The 18292-nt window shown below is 40.2% G+C and overlaps 2 protein-coding genes across 2 annotated transcripts in view; one reads left to right on the top strand and one right to left on the bottom strand.

Moving 5' to 3' along the window:
* The window catches only part of LOC106088126 (uncharacterized), a 527532-nt gene that overhangs the window by 371988 nt on the left and 137252 nt on the right, over positions 1-18292 (top strand). The window lies entirely within an intron of this gene.
* LOC106088114 (ice-structuring glycoprotein-like) overlaps positions 1-18292 on the bottom strand; it is a 45388-nt gene that overhangs the window by 16905 nt on the left and 10191 nt on the right. Inside the window, exons 4-6 of the mRNA XM_059368248.1 lie at positions 11602-11840; positions 9212-9461; positions 716-823 (exon numbers count right to left, since the gene is read on the bottom strand). Of these exons, the coding sequence (XP_059224231.1) occupies positions 716-823; positions 9212-9461; positions 11602-11840 (597 nt within the window). The remainder of the gene's footprint in view (positions 1-715; positions 824-9211; positions 9462-11601; positions 11841-18292) is intronic.

Genomic DNA, 18292 nt, shown 5'->3' with positions numbered 1-18292 from the left:
TGACACAGGTTGTTCCCCAAGGTGGGGTGTTATCTCCGGCACTGTTCAGCCTCTACCTATACTCCATTCCACCCCCTCCAGACGGCATAGAGATCGTATCATATGCGGACGATTGTACGATCATGGCATCAGACCCCCCACCCATTGATGACATCTGCGATAGGCTGAACGTCTACCTCAACGAACTTGCGCTACAAGAGATCTGAAGATATCTGCCACCAAATCTTCAGCCACATTGTTCACTACAAATTCGCAAGAGGTGAATAATAAATTAAAATTGATTGTCGATGGAAAAACGATTCCGACCATAAAGTGTTCCCAAAATCCTTGGTGTAACATTTGACAGCTCTTACAAATTCTCCTTACATGCCACAGCAATTCGCGATAAAGTAAAAAGTAGAAACAAGGTCCTCAAGTCACTTGCCGGCAGCACTTGGGGTGCTGACAAAGAAACCTTATAGACCTCGTACAATGCATTTGGTCGGTCTGTGGTAAGTTATGCACGGCCAGTGTGGTCTCGTGAGCTTTGTGACAAGCGCTGGAATAATATTCAGATTTGTAAGATGACGCTCTTCAAAATGCAACGGACTGTCTCCTCAGTTCTCACGTGGACCACCTCCATCAGGAGACAAAGATCCTACCCGTGCAAAGACACGAGTACATGCTGTCTAAGCAATATCTTCTGGGCTGTTATCGCAGAGAGCCTCCAAATCACCATCTTGTGGATAGGTACCCATCAACCAGAAGGCTGGATGTACATCATAGATGTGCAGTATACACATTCGGGCATAAATTTCGATGCCCGCGGGAATATGGAAAAAGACTGGAAGGACGTGGACAATGTAAACAACTTCGTGTGGCTTTATTCGGCTGCGTCTATTTCAAAGATTTTTCATTAAGTTGTTGTTTGATGTAAGTCACACAAACACAGTTTGATCTTTTCAATAATGTTAGTGTGCCCATCACTGATATAAATGATCTAGAGTATGAGGTCCAGCGCTAAAAGAGAGAACCTCTGGCTCAAGCGGTATATCGAGCGGGGCTAAACACATATTCATGCAGACACAGTAGCAGATGCGGTGAAATGCTACCGGCGGAATGAGGTCCTTAAAGAAATTGACCTCCCCCGGCAAACATCATCTTGCATCTTCTGGATCGTAAAGCCAGAGTGGTTCTGGCCAGAAGATGCAACCGCCTCAACAGGATTTATGCCAATGTGCAGGATGTGTGTCCCGATTGTGGCCAGGGACCACACGTCAGCTATTTAACTGCCCAGCCAGACCCACTCGTCTCAGACCCAGATCCCTCTGGATACAACCCATATTAGTAGCTGAATTCCTGGATCTGTATACTCAACAGAATCAAGCAGACGAAAGAAGGGACACAACACACTGCTACAATAGCAACAACCATATACAATAGCATTATGGGCTCTGACAACTGCAGTATATACCCAGTGCATGACTCGCTTGTAGATATATAGGGCAGGAGTTGTCTTTCTTGCCCTATATATCTACAAGCGAGTCGTTTTGCTGGACGGGAAATTGAACTTCAAACTCAACATTTTGGAAAGGGCTAGAAAGACAACTCCAACCAAGGCACCAAGGAGGCAGGTGCCACTGTGGATAACTTGTATCTCCTGCTGAAAATAACTACTGCTTTGCAAAGATTTACCCCTAGACCACTTTCAGTAGCCCACTTCACTGTGAAGTATATCTCTAGCAATACTGAGAGTTGACTTGATCACGCTGAAATTTTACACGTTAAATTTTGTATCGACTTCCAACAGTCGTGCCATAAGCTGATATTGCTCCTATATAGAGCGATAGCTCGATTTGACTTCTTGAGCCTCTAGAGGGCGCAATAAATGTCCGTTTTGGATGACATTTTAGTCATGGCAAGGAGGCCACCGTAGCGCAGAGGTTAGCATGTCCGCCTGTGACGCTGAATACCAGGGTTCGAATCCTGGGGAGACCATCGAAGAAAATTTTCAGCGTTGCTGGTATCATTTGTCAGAATCTAAGCCATGTAAAAACTTTTCTCCCAAGAGGTGTAGAACTGCGGCACGCCGTACGGACTCGGCTATAAAAAGGAGGTCCCTTATCATTGACCTTAAAACTTGAATCGGACTGCACTCATTTATATGTCAGAAGTTTGCCCCTGTTTCTTAGTGGAATGTTCATTGGCAAAATTTGAGTTTGCAGTAATCATGGCAACTACGGTCCATATCGGATCGTGACTTGATGTATTTCGTATATATTTGAAAAAGTCATACAAAGAACGAGGGTATGTAAGATTCAGCACGGCCGCGCTTAAACGCCAAATACCCAACTGCAATCCCTAACAACAACGTTGTTACACAATAGATGACAATTTCATTAAGATACATATAACATTACAACAAGTGCGAACATTTTATAATGTTGTAATTGTACTTGTCTACGATAATAACCCCTAGCATTTACTAAATGATAAGAAAGGCTGGCAAACCAAGTGAAACATGTAAAAAGTCATTAAGTTCGGCCGGGCCGAATTATAGATTCCCACCACTATCGATATTTACATATACATATTTTAACCGATTTTCGGAAAAATCCGGTAAAAATGCACAATTAACGAACCCATAGTAGCTACAAAGAAATATGGTAGGATCTTAACCAAACTCGGTACGATGGACGATGGGGTCTAACACAAATCACTGCGCGAACCACTTCAGTGAAATAGAGTTATTAACGGGTTTTTATGAGGCCAAGACCTTAAATGGGGTGATCGGCAGTTATGGCAGCAATATCCATATATAGTCCTTACTGAAACTTACTCGGAACGGCTGTTGACAACTCACTGTGCCAGATTTCAACAAAAATGAATAATAAATACTCTATATGGGCCCAAGACCTTAAATCTCAAATGGGTATATATTGTATTACAGCTATTTACAGATATATTTGGATCTGAACCCCACTCGGTACGGCCATTGAGGCTCGTTACATAACTCACCAAGTGCCACGGGGCTCACCACAGAAGGTGGACGGTGGACAGACATACGGACATGGCTAGTTGGTCTTACAATTTTATGAGGATTCAGAATGCATATGCTTGGGGGATTGGAAAACGATAATTCGATTGTTGCAAACGGAGTGACATAATGAATATACCTCCGTCCTGTGGTGGTGGATATAAAAATTACGTGGGAATTTATAGTCAAGTGCAGACAAAAAGATCAGGTAACTTATTTTAGCGAAATTCTTAATCCCAAAACGTACAAAAATTCATGGAATTCTGTTAGTTAAGTTTGTTTTTAAATATTCAGAATTCTTCGATTCGATTTTAAAGCTATTAATTAAATGTATAACAATTTCAAAAAACAGTCATTTAGTAACGTGACTTGGTCTATGTACTCATAAATCATATCTACGGATGAGTACAATGGCAATTTTCATAACCTACGCCACTATTGTGTGGCTGGTATTTAAATTTTAGTGCATTTGTTTTTAACACCACCAAGTGGAAAAGACAAATCCCTTGATAAACATATCTATCGTCCCATAATAACTTTCTAAGCTTATCAAGCCATGTCTGTCTATCAATGTATTTTTGTGATGAAAGAACGTATTTGACCCATTGAAATTTAAATAAAATTCATTCCGTATTAGTTGCAATTGAAAATTGCTCATGAACAGAGCCAAACTTCTCAGTTGTCAATGAGTGCTATCCGATTCCAGTTTTAAGCTCAATGATAATGAACCTTCTTTCAATAGTCAAGTCCGAACGGCGTGGCGCAGTGCGACCCCTCTTTGGGGACAAATGTCGCCAGCTTTAGGGGGGATAACCACAGCTGAAAATTTTTTCTGATGCTCTTGCTAGGATTTGTACTCAGGCGTTAAGCATCATAGGCGGCTACGCTTACCAGGGACTGCGGATTCGGAGTTTTGGAGTTGGGTCGAGCCATTTTGCTTGAAGTCGGAGTCGAGAAAATTATCTCGACTCCGGACAAAGAAACAAAAAAATGCCTCAACAAAAAAATTTAATTCAAAAAATTGTTAGGACAAAACAGGTAAACAAGGTAAAGTCGAGCCAAGCCGACCTTTTGATACCCTACATCACACTGGGCATGCTGGTTAAGTTTTAGAAGGTTACATTTGAAATGTAAAATTTCTATCAAAATCCAGAAATATTGGTATAGAAAAATCCTAGTGCAAAATAATGAGAAGATCGGTTGATAATTATGTTAGCATAGGGCTTAAAGGTGAAAATCGGGAGATACTTATATATGGGAGGTATATCTAACTCTGAACAGATTTCTATTAAATTTACCAGTGATAAAGAAGAGAAACCTTAGTGACAAATTTTGTGAGGATCGGTTAGGTAAGGTGGAAAAGAGGTTGCGGATATTTATCCGCCCCATGCCACTATGGACATACACCTAAGCCAGTAATCGGCTTGTTGTGCGCTCTTAATACTAAAAAGTTACCTCAAAACAGAAAATCTAACTAAGGAATTCCGTGCTACTTACAAAATTCTTCCTTGTTTTCCATACCACGCCCCTAAGTTGTGCTGTATTGTGTCCCCACCTATATACCGGTCTCTGTTAGCCGCGAAAGACGGGCAATGACATAGGAAATACTCCAACGTCTTATCATATTTTTCACATGCCCTACACATCATATCACTTGCCGCACTGATTTTCCATAAGTGAGCTGGCAATCCAATATGTCCTGTTCCGTATTGCCACTCAAAAAAAATATTTTCTACCAAAATTTAAGAAAACTCCTACCTAACCCGACCAAAAACATACCAAATTTTCTACAAGTCAAAAATATGGTAAACTAGCCGAAGCGGGCCCGCTCCACTGCGCCTTCTTTAACTCTCTAATATCTTTTTTAGGGTGGGGACACTTCGCCCTAAATGTGAATATCGAATTCGTGCCATTGTAGCATATGTACGCCTATGCCGCCTATGACACTGAATTGTCGTAATTTGGGCGGCCCCAAGGTACCAGACTACAACAATAGAAACCATATTTTGTTTTTGGTGACTCTAGGTTACGGTAGGTTAGGTTGAAAAGAGGGTGCAGATATTAATCTGCCCCATGCCACTATAGACATACACCTAAGCTAGTAATCGGCTTGTTGTGCGCCCTCGAAAAAGAAAATTTTACTTTTTGGGAAATGCTCCAACGTCTCATCATCTTCTCCACGTGCCCTACATATGCTATCAACGCACCGATTTTGCATAAGTGAGCTCGTAGTCTTATGTGCCCCATTATAACACCAAAAGTTATACTAAACCCTTTCTAACTTCCATTCAGTAATAGCCTCGTCCTCTCACGATTCGGATCACGCCATAAGATTTTCGTCGTCCTACCGAGTGTTTCACTGTTCCACAGTGTTCCATGCTTACAGTGTTACATCGAACTGCGTCGACCCGAAAGGCTTCGGGGTAACCACGGCGGCAGTCCTCTGGCCTTCACTGCCAAATCGTCTGCCCTTTCATTCCCCCTTACTCCGTTATGGCCCGGCACCCAAACGATGCGGATTGTGCCATCCTCAGAGAAGGCTTTAATCTCCTTCTTACACTCCTTGGTGACTGTAAGAGTGCAAAAAAATTCTAACGAATCGCATAATCAATCTCCGAGATCTGGTGTTTTCAAAAATTAGGGCAATGAGAAGTGCTTTTTAGGGGAGCGATGGCTGCTCAGACATTTCGACTCAAATATGGATATCAAATTCGTGCAACACTCCCAAATCCCTTTAATTTGAGCCCCATATTGCCATGGTCGGTAAATATGAACCGTTTGGAGGGTGTTTTTGGGGTTGAGGCGGCCACCGGTACTTTGCCCTGAAAATAGATATCAAATTCGTTCTTTACTCCCAAATATCGTTGATTTGAGCTCCAATTTGCCATAGTCGACAATGAAGTTCAGTTTAGGGGGTGACGTTCTAAAGCACCCCCTAAATTGAACTTCATATTCCCAAAAACACTTGGATCCAAAATTGGATATAAAGTTCTTTTTCTACTCTAAAATACCTTTCATATGAGTCCCATATTGTTATAATGGGTCAATTAACCTATTTGACGTATTTTTAAGAGGAAAAGCGCCACTTGGACTTAAACGCAAATTTTATTGTCATATTCGTAATCTATTCCTAAAAACCTTTCATATGAATCTCATATAGCCATGGTCGGCTACTATGCCCATTTGGGGGTATGTGGGGGTGGGGCGACCTTCCATTAGCTGGACCTAATTTTTTATGCCGTATTTGTAATCTAATGCCGAATACTTTTCATTTGAGTCCCATATTGATAGGAACGTCGAATATATCTGTTTGGAGGATTTTTGGGTTGATATTATTTTTCTACTCTCCAATACCTTTCAGTAGATACCAATATTGTGTCTATCGGTCCACTTTTGATTTTGGATAGCGATGTTGGGGTAAGAGGGAGTGACCGCCTCAATCCGATATCTAAAAATTACATAGCTTATGTTTCCTTCCAGACAAAGTTCTGTGAACATTTTAATAAAATCGGTTCTGACGTTTTTGATTCTACGGATCAAACAAAAAAACCGATGCGCCCATTTAAGGCGTTTTGGGAGGTAGGGTGACCCCCTATGCTACGATCTGATTTGTTATGCCAGATTCGTAATCTACTCCCGAATACCTTTCATTGAAGGCCCATATTGACATGAACGTCCCATATATCTGTTAAGGGGGATTTTGGGGTTGGAGCGGCCCGATGGGTGCTTAGACCCAAATTTTAATACCATATTCGTATTCTATTTTCCAATACCTTTCATTTGATACCCTGCAAACCGATCTTCCGTTTTGACTTCTTGAGCCCCTGGAAGCCGCAATTTTTGTCCGATTTGGCTGAAATTTTGCGTGTAGTGATTTGTTACAACTTTTAACAACTGTGCTAATTACGGCCCAAATAAGCCTATAAGCTGATAAAGCTCCCATATAAACCGATCTCCCAATTTGAATTCTTGAGCTCCTGAAAGCCACAATCTTTGACCGATTTGGCTAAAATTTTTAATATCTTCTTGAGCCTCATACATGTGCAATTTGGTCTGAATCTATCTATAGTTTGATACAGCTCCCATATAAACCGATCTCCTGATTTTGCTTCTTGCGCCCAATTGGACTATAACCTGATATAGCTCCTCCTCCTCCGTCCTTATTCGTTTTTCTTTGTTTGCCTAAAAAGAGATACTGCGCAAAGAACTCGACAGATGCGATCCATGGTGGAGGGTATATAAAATTCGGCCTGGCCGAACTTAGCACGCTCTTACTTGTTCAATATTATTTTAACTGTGTATCGACTCAAATGTTTTATTTTTTAACCGATTTCGCTGAAATTTGAAACAGTAAGTAGTTTAAGGCTTATCGATATCTGACCCAAATATGGTTCAAATCGGATTATATTTATATGTAGCTGCCATATATACCGATCTGACGAAAAAGGGTCTGAAGCCCATAAAAGCTTTATTTATTACCCGATTTCGATGAAATTTAAAACAGTGGGTTATTTTAAGCCTACCTACATTTGACCTAAATATGGTTCAGATCGGACTATAGTTAGATATAGCTGCCATATACACCGATCTCCCGATAAAGGGTCTAATGCCCATAAATGCTCTAGTTTTTATCCAATTTCGCTGAAATTTGGAACAGAGCGTAGCTTTAGGTCTCTCGACATCCAACCCAAATATGGTACAGATCGGATAATACTTATATATAGCTGTCATATAAACAGATCTGCCGATAAGGGGTTTGAAGCCCATAAATGTTTTATTTTTTAACCGATTTCGCTCACATTTAAAACAGTGAGTTATTTTTAGCTTCCCGACATCCGACCTAATGAGGAGTTTAAGGCCTCCTGATACAGGACCCAAATGTGTTTCTGATCGGACTATATTTAGATATAGCTGCCATATAGACCGATCTGCCGATAAGGGGACTGAAGCCTACAAAATCTTTATTTATTACCCGATTTCGTTGAAATTTGAAACGGTGAGTTTTTGTGAGCCTTGCGATTTCCGACCTTAATATGGTTCAGATCGGTTTATATTTGGATATAGCTGCCAAAAAAAAAACAAAATTTTGCTCTACAAAATTGAATAATGACTTATATATATTAGACCACTCAATGTCCGTGCCGAATTTGGGTGCTTAAGTTATCCAATTTTCACCAGATTGTGTTAAAAGGGATTTACATGTATACCCGAGGTGGTGGGTATCCAAAGTTCGGCCCGGCCGAACTTAATGCCTTTTTACTTGTTTAGTTTGGCCCAGATCGGTCCAGATTTGGATAAAGCTGCCATATAGACCGATCTCTCGATTTAAAAACTTAGCCCCCTGAGAGGCGTATTTATTATCCGATTTCGCCGAAATTTGGGACAATGATTTGTGTTAGGCCCTTCGACATCCCCTCTTTAATTTAGGGATGTCGAAACTGCCATATAGACCGATCTTTCGATTTTAAGTTTGGGCCCATTTATAATCCGGTTTCACTGAAATTTGACACAGTCCAAATCGGGCCATACTTCGATATAGCTGCTATGGTGGCATAAGTTATGCCTTTTTCACCGAATAATGACGAAAGGTAGTATACTTATATACCCGAGGTGGTGGGTATCCAAAGTTCGGCCCGCCCGAACTTTACGCCTTTTTACTTGTTATCCATGTCAAAGGGACAGAAGGATTTCTAGAATCTTTCTATTTTGTACGCAATGATGTAAATTTTATGAAAAAAGCTCCATGTATTTATTTTGGTTTAATAATTTCATAACATTTCTCTTCTTGAACTTTTTTCTTTGCCATCTATCATCTATCATGGGTTAATAGTGAAAACATAAAATTAGAGCATTTAATAAATAAATTATTAATTATTGAGTAAATGTTGGATTTGAATTTTCTACAATACCTAAAATATTTGATTCTTTCTGCTTAAAATGTTCTTAACATCAAGTGCTGATCAACGGCGTTTCTCTTGACGATAACTCCCAAACTGCGGTCTCTTCCTTGCCAACTTCTTCTCTGTTCGTTGGCTAACGAAGAATTTTTCTCTTCCTCGTTTCCTTATATAAATACTAAAGTAAATCAATATAACTGACTACATGTGTATATGAAATGATTTTGAAGCAAATGTTTAAACGGCGGCTGTTTGTATGTCTAAAACCTTCAAAGTGACTGTTATTAATGGTGGTAACCTCCGAAGCCATGGCCATATCCATGACCATATCCCAGAGAGATGGCGGGAGCAGCGGCAATAGCAGGAGCAGCGTAGGATACAGCAGGAGCGGCATAGGAAACTGCGGGAGCTGCATAGGAAACTGCAGGAGCTGCATATGAAACGGCAGGAGCAGCAGCAACAGCTACTGGAGCGGCAGCTGCAACTTTAATAGCTGGAGCAGGAGCTGCAATAGCTACCGTCTTTACGGAGGCTGGATGATTAACAACCTAGGAAAAAAAATAGAGGATGCTGTTATTGATTACAAATAAAAGCAAACTAAATTCGGTTAGTTGGAATCCTCTATACCCTCCACATTGAAATTAATTTCAAATTAATTTTTTATACCCACCACCGAAGGATGAGGAAATATTCATGATGCCACTCTATTTGTAACATAACGAAATATCCATTCTCGACCCTACAAAGAATATGCATGGTATATCTTGATTGTCATAAAATTTTATTTTAAAAAGATCTAGCCATGTCCACCCTTCCCTCTGCCTGTCTGCCTATGAGTCGAAAACACGCCAATTTAGAAGAAGTGAAGCTAGGCGCTTGAAATTTTGCACCAATACTTGCTTTTAGTGTAGGTCGGTTAGGATTGGTAATGCCATATAGGTCCATGTTTTGATATAGCTGTCGATTTTTGATTTTCACTTCTTGGGCCTCTAGAGGGCGCAATTCTTATCTGAATTAGCTGAAATTTCGCATGAGATGTTTTGATTTGATAGCCAACAAATGTACCTAGAATGTACCATATATACCGAACCCGAGTTCTTGATATTGGAATAAACGTGTGGTATTTTTATACCCTACACCCAGAAAGAAGAGAAATAGACAAATTGATAAGTATACCGATCGACCCAGAATCACATTCTGATTCGATTTAGCTATGTCTGTCTGTCTGTCTATCTATCTATGTGTGTGTCTGTCTGTCTGTCCGTCTGTCTGCCCGTCTGTCTGTCCATGTTATTTTGTGTACAAAGTACAGGTCACAGTTTTCATCCGATCGTCTTAAAATTTAGTACAGGCATGTTTTTCGGCCTAGAGACGAAGCCTATTGAAATTGGAAAAAATCGACTCAGATTTGGATATAACTCCCATATATACATACGTCCGATTTGCAGTAATAATGCAATAAAATGGTCATTTGTTTACCGATTCTCTCGAAATTTGGCAGTTAGGAATTTATTATGACTTTTGACATTATTGTCGAATTTCATGGAAATCGGTTCATATCATGGAAATCGGGCTATATATATAAATATATATATATATATATATATATATATATATATAGCCCGATTTTCACTCCTAGAGCCACTGCAAGCTCATTTGTTGACCAATCTTCCTAAAACTTCGTACAGATTTTTCCTTGTCGAATTCCACAATATCTATAAAGTTTGCTCGAAATCGGTTCAGATTTAGATATAGCTGCGATATATATGTTCGTCCGATTTGCAGTAATATTGCAATAAAATTGTCATTTTGTAACCGATTCTCTCGAAATTTGGCAGGAAGGATATTCTCTTTACTCTCGACATTTCATTGAAATCTGTTCAGATATAGATATAGCTCTCATATATATATATATCGCCCGATTTTAACTACCAGAGTCACAGAAAGCGCACTACCAGAGTCACAGAAAGCGCATAACTACCAGAGTCACAGAAAGCGCATATTGACCCTTCTTACCAAAATTTTACACAAAGCTTTTCTCGACGACTGCCACAGTATCTATAAACTTTGCTCGAAATCGGTTCAGATTTAGGTATAGCTCCCATATATATGTTCGTCCGATTTGCATTAATATTGCAATAAAATGGTCATTTGTTAACCGATTCTATCGAAATTTGGCAGGAGATATTTTCCTATGACTTTCGACATTACTGGCGGATTTCATAGAAATCGGCCCAGATTTAGATATAGCTGTCATATATGTATGTCGCCAGATTTTCTCTCCAAGAGCCACTGCAAGCGCATTGTTTGACCAATCTTGCCAAAATTTTGCACAACGCTTTCGTCTACGACTGCCACATTATGTGGGAAATTTGCTCGAAATCGGTTCAGATTTAGATATAGCTCCCATATAAATGTTCGTCAGATTTTGGGTAATTTTCAATGATGTTGTCATTTGTCAACCGTAGTTATTACAGTTTGAATACATTTGCTCGAAATTTGATACGGATTGTTTAATAGCCCATCGGAAAACATCCGTCGAGGTCCATCCAAATTGGTTTAGAATTGGATATAGCTCCCACATTGTACTTATAGGGAAGGTGTGGTGTATTATACTGCCGGCACCGCATGACTTTTGCCCTTCCTTACTTGTTTCTAATATTATTGAACTTAGATATTGCCACTTACAGAGGTAAAAGTTGCATAACTGCTAGGAGCTGGAGCAGCAACGGCCTTCACAACAGCTGGGGCTGCGGCAACTTGAACGGCGGGAGCAGCATAGCTTACAGCGGGTGCCGCATACGACACCGCAGGAGCAGCAGCTATAGCAGGAGCTGCATAAGACACCGCCGGAGCAGCATAACTGACAGCCGGTGCAGCGGCGGCGTAGCTAATGGCAGGAGCAGCATAAGAAAGACCACCATGGCCTCCGAAACCTCCATATAATCCTCCAGGTGCTGCAAAAGCAGCAGCGATCAAAGAGACAAGGATCTGCAAAGTGCCGCATATAAACTTTAAATTTATTTTTCAGTCCACAGTATGCTCTTACCACAAGTTTCATTTTTCTTGGTGGCAGAATGTGAAAATGTTCTGTTGACGTCTATTGCTTTACTGTAATTAACCATGGATTTGTTCATACTTTTATAGCAGAATTTCAATGCACTTAAAATCTAAACCATCGCTAACTATTCACCTAAATTGTCAATGTTAATGAGCATCTGGACAAATGGACAGACATGACATTGACAAAAAAATAAATAAACTTTGCTTAACAAGGAAGGAAAATCTGTTAAAAACGATGCGAATAAATGATTTTTGATCTACTTAAGTGCTTGGATGCATTTTTCTTTAATTAGCACCATAAACGATTGTCTTCTCTGTCAAATGCACTGACCACACACATTAGCCCCAAATAGAGATTGCCCACTTGTGCTGGCTCCCTTTACAGTTTTAATGTGGATGTTGCAACAAACCAAATAGGATTGTTTGCTATTTCTAACGACTGGCGATTGCGTCAATGTCCTTGGTTGATTGGTTTCGATTTGTGAAGGTAAACATTGAAAAATTTGTCACTTTTTGTAAGCAAAATAGCAGCATAAACTCCTTTACATTGGTAGTTAATTGTATTTATACCCTACACCACTAATGTGGTACAGGGTATTATAACTTAGTGAATTAGTTTGTAACACCCAGAAGGAAGAGAGATAGAGCCATTGGTAAGTATACCGATCGACACAGAATCACTTTCTGATTCGATTTAGCTATGTCCGTCTGTCTGTCCGTCCGTCTGTACATCTGTCCATGTTAATTTGTGTACAAAGTACAGGTCGCAGTTTTCATCCGATCGTCTTCAAATTTGGTATGGGCATGTTCTTCGGCTTAGAGACGAAGCCTATTAAAGTTAAGAAAAAATCGGTTCAGATTTGGATATAGCTCCCATATATATATTCGTCCGATTTGCAGTAATACTGCAATAAAATGGCCATTTGTTAACCGATTCTCTCGAAATTTGGCAGCAAGGATTTTCTTATGACTCCCGAAATTACCGGTTATTTTCATAGAAATCGGTTCAGATTTGGATATAGCTTCCATATATATATTCGTCCGATTTGCAGTAATAATGGTCATTGTTTAACCGATTCTCTTGAAATTTGTTAGGAAGGATTCTCTTGACTCTCAAATTATTACTGGTGAATTTCATGGAAATCGGTTCAGATTAAGATATAGCTCTCATATATATACATATATATTGGGTTGCCCAAAAAGTAATTGCGGATTTTTCATATAGTCGCCGTTGACAAATTTTTTCACAGCTTGTGACTCTGTAATTGCATTCTTTCTTCTGTCAGTTATCAGCTGTTACTTTTAGCTTGCTTTAGAAAAAAAGTGTAAAAAAGTATATTTGATTAAAGTTAATTCTAAGTTTTATTAAAAATGCATTTACTTTCTTTTAAAAAATCCGCAATTACTTTTTGGGCAACCCTATATATACATATATATCGCCCCATTTTTACTCCTAGAGCCACTGCAAGCCCATTTATTGACCCATCTTCCCCAAACTTCGTACAACGATTTCTTCAATGACTTTGACAGTATCTGAGAAGGTTACTCGAAATCGATTCAAATTTAGATATAGCTCCCATATATATGTTAATCCGATTTGCAGTAATATTGCAATAAAATGGTCTTTTGTTTCTTCGCTTCTCTCGAAATTCGGCAGGAAGGATTTTCCTATGACTCTCGATATTACTGGCGAATTTCATAGAAATCGGCTAAGATTTAGATATAGCTGTCATATATGTATATCGGCAGATTTTCACCCCAAGAGCCGCTGCAAGCGCATTATTTGACCAATCTTCCCAAAAGTTTACACCACGCTTTCTCCGACGACTACCACATAATCTGAAAAGTTTGCTTGAAATCAGTTCAGAATTTGGTATAGCTCCCATATATATATATTCGTCAGATTTTGGGTCATTTGCAAAAATGTTGTCATTTGTCAACCGTAGTTATTACTGTTTGACCGTATTTGATCGCCGAGATCTATCAAAATTGGTTCAGAATTGAATATAGCTCCCACATTATACTTATAGTGTAGGTGTAGGGTATTATACAGTCGGTTCCGCCCGACTTTTGCCCTTCCTTACTGGTTTTGTACTAAAAATGACAATATCGATGCGTTCCAATCGAGATGTATTTCTTCATAGGATGGGTCTGCACTGCTTGACCATAGAGGATGAGTCTGCACTGCTTGACCATAGAGATGGATATCTCTACCTTTTATCTGTAGTCGCAGCAATTGGTTATATCACAATGTCCAGAGACACTTGGTGAAGCATTCAATTCAGTACATCAGTTGTGGTTGTCCTAAATGCTGCTGTGGTGTACAAATAAGTCATCCTTTGGAGCCGGCCGATCACAACACTACGTAGCGGTCTCACAACTACATTTTAATACCAATACATGATACGTGGTTTGAGACCTCAACTTTTGGTCTCTTGCCGGTTTATAAGCCAAGGGCTCTAGAGGGCGAAATTGTTTTCCGATTTAGCTGACATTTTGCATGGGATTGGGTGCAAATCGGCTTATAATCCGATATAGCTGCCATATAAACCGATCATCAGAATTGACTTCTTGAGCCTCTAGAATGGGCAATTACCACTCGATATGGAAATTTCGCATGAGGTAGTTAGTTATGACTTCCACAAATGTGGCTAGTATGATGCTAATCGGTTTATAACCTGATATAGCTGCCATATAAACCAATCTTCAGATTTCACTTCATAAGCATCTTGCGAAATTAATATCCGATTTGCCTCAAATAATGGACTTTTTTGTGACAATTACTGTCCAAATCGGTCCATTACTTGATAGAGGTCCTCTATATTTGAAAAAGTCTTTCAAAAAACCAACCAAGGGTTCCAAGAAACATTTCTCTAAAGTGCAAGATCGTCCCGTCTCGGGGCCTTTCCATCCTCTATTGATCAATGTAAAAAGTTTTGCATTGTTTCAGCAATCCACCAGGTTTGGCGATGTGGACGCTTCTATTATCTTAAGTTGCCCCATGTTTAATTCGTGGGATTCAACTCCCTTAGATTTGTTAAGGTTTTCGAGGAAGCCGGAGCTAAATACGTATACCGCATGTCTCCCGGCTCATCCAATCTTCCAGTCGTTGGTTGAAAGATTTGGATTGCTGTCCCATAGTCTATCAAATATGGATTCAGGATTTGAAAAATTGTTTGGTATCCATGCCAAAGCTTTTAAGACTAGCAACACTCTATAAATTTCACGAAACATCTCCCGAAACATATACCCTTGACCGAAGGATGGGGGTATATAGGCAGGTTAAGTTCGACGATGCGCTATATCTGGATATAACCCCCATATAGACCGTTTTGACGAGTAAAGGTCTTAGGTCCATTAAAGGCATATTTGGGATATTTCACTGAAATTTGGGATAGTGGGTTGTTAGCCCTCTTGGCATACTTATTTTGTAAAGCCCAGATCGGTCCGGATTTGGATGTCGCTACCGATCTACCTATTTAAGGTTTTAGGCGCATTAAAGGCGAATTCATAAGCGGTTTTGATTAAATTAGACACAATGAGTTGCGTTAGGCTCCTCGACATCCCTGTTCCATACGGCCCACATCTGTCCGGATTCGGATATATCTGTCATATATACCGATCTCCCAATTTAAGTTCTTGGGACCATAAACACAGTGGACTGCCTAATACCAATACCAATCTCCCGATTTACGTTCTAAGGCCCACAAAAGGTGCCCCAAAGTGCAGTTGTTTGTAACTCCCAGATGGAAGAGAGAAAAACCCATTTATAAGTATACCGATCGACTCAAAATCACTTTCTGATTCTATTTCGATTTAGCTATGTCCGTCTGTCTGTCCATGTTGGTTTGTGTATAAAGTACATGTCGGATTTTCTCACAGTGGATTGATGGCAATACTAAGGCCATCTGGAAGATCATGGTATACGGATGGATCAAAGCTAGAAGACAGAGTGGGCCTGGGGGTTTACATTGAGAACCCAGGGACTGAGATCCGTTTTAGACTGCCTGACCATAATGCGGTCCTGCAGGTGGAGATCCGGGCGATCATGGAATGCATGAAGTGGTGTGGTGCTAACGTGAGGACGTCGAGTGTGAACATCTTAACCGATAGTAAAATTGCCATAAGGGCAATAACAACCAGGACAGTAAGCTCACGAACAGTCTTGCAGTGTAAGAAGGAAATTGACGCCTTCTCTGAGGATGGGAAAATCCGCATCGTTTGGCTGCCGGGCCATAACGGAGAAAGGGGAAATGAAAGGGCAGACGATTTGGCGGTGAAGGCCAGAGGACTACCGTCAATAAACTTGGTTAACCCAAAGCCTTTCGGGTCGACGCAGTCCGAGTTAAGGGAGTGGGCACATACAACATTGTGGAACAGCGAAACGGTCGGTAGGACGGCGAAAATCATATGGGGTGATCCAGATCGTGATCCAGAAGAGAAAAGAGTCTATTACTGAAAGGAAGCTATACTGCTATTGGTATCATAACGGGATACATAGGACTACGAGCTCACTTCTGTAAAATCGGTGCGGCAAGTGATAGCATGTGTAGGGCATGCGGGGAAGATGATGAGACGTTGGAGCATTTCCATTGTCATTGCCCGGCTTTCGCGTCCAACAGATACCGGTACTAAGGTGGAGACACAATATCAACCATGAACCAACTTAGGGGAGTGGTATTGAGAACATTTAAGGATCGAAATTCCTAACTTAAAATTTTCTTTTTAGAGGTTACTTTATAGTTTTTAGAGCGCACAACAAGCCGATTACTAGCTTAGGTGTATGTCCATAGTGGCATGGGGCGGATTAATATCTGCAACCTCTTTTTGACCTAACATAACCTAACCTAAGGTCGGAAATTGATATTTCGATATGTTGCAAACGGAATGACTAAATGGGTATACCCCTTATCCTACGGTGTTGGGTATAAAAATATACAAATCAATGTTCGCACTCTTTATAGAGAGTGCATTCCAGGTCCTTAAAACGTTTGCGGGGGCCGTCGACATGGAGGGATCCGTTTTTTTTTCTCTTCTTCGTTTTTGGCGGTGGGTAACCATAGGATGGGGGTATACTAATGTAGTCATTCCATTTGTAACACCACGAAATATTCGTCTAAGACCACATAAAATATTATTCTTGATCTGAGTCGATCTACCATGTCTGTTCGTATGTCTGTCGAGATCATGATGATGTGTAATGCGTAAAGCTAGCCGCTTGAAATTTTGCATAGATACTTAATATTTATGTAGGTCGTGGTAGATCGCAAATGGGCCATATCGAATCAGATTTAGATATAGCTTTCATATAAAACGATTTCCTGGTTTCTTGGACCTTTACATGCCGCAGTTTTTGATTTCTTGGACCTTTGAATGCCGCAGTTTTTGTCCGATTTGTCTAAAAAATTTACATGTACTGTTCTGTTGTGACTTTTAACAACTGTGCCGAGTATGATCCAAATCGGTCAATAACCTGGTCTAGCCTCCGTATAAACCGATCTGCCGATTTGACATATTGAGTCCTTACAATCCGCAATTTTGTCCCGATTTGGCTGACATTTTGCATGCGGTGTTCTGTTAAGGCTTCCAATAACTGTGCCAAATACGAACCAAATCAGTTTATAATCTGACATAGTTCACATGAAAACCGGTCTCTCGAACATGCTTGTTCGGTTCCTAGAAGCTTTAGTCTCAGTCTAAATTGCACAAAAAAATAATAAAGTCGAATGTCTCCGAAATCAGTGGAAATATGGCGTACTTTTTTGTAGTGATTTTTTAGCACTATCCAGTAAAAAAAATTGAAAATCAGACCATTAAAGAAGGTTTGGCAGTCCGAACAATTTTTCGAAATATCGAGGTGACCAATTTTTAGGGGCCTGCCAAAAGGCGCCCGGACAACCTAGGGCCTTGAAATATTGTGCACACAGGTGTTAACGAGATCACGAGTTCTCTGCCCGTTTTCACGCGACATATTTTTACACCCACCACCGAAGGATGGGGGTGTATTCATTCCGTTTGCAACACATCGAAATTCTTGATCAGCGTAAAAATCTAAGACCGTCCGTCTGTCTCTTGAAATCACGCTACAATCTTTACAAATATAGATATTGAGCTGAAACTTTGCACAGATTCTTTTTTTGTCCATAAGCAGGTTAAGTTCGAAGATGGGCTATATTGGACTATATCTTGATATAGCCCCCATATAGACCCATCCTCCTATTTAGGGTCTTATGCCCATAAAAGCCACATTTATTATCCGATTTTGCTGAAATTTGGGACAGTGAGTTGTGTTAGGCCCTTGGACATCCTTCTTCAA

The sequence above is a fragment of the Stomoxys calcitrans genome, chromosome 1 (genome assembly GCF_963082655.1).
Source record: "Stomoxys calcitrans chromosome 1, idStoCalc2.1, whole genome shotgun sequence".
NCBI classification, from domain to species: domain Eukaryota; kingdom Metazoa; phylum Arthropoda; class Insecta; order Diptera; family Muscidae; genus Stomoxys; species Stomoxys calcitrans.
The sequence above is the reverse complement of the archived record's forward strand: the minus strand, read 5'-3'. Positions and strand labels throughout refer to the sequence as shown.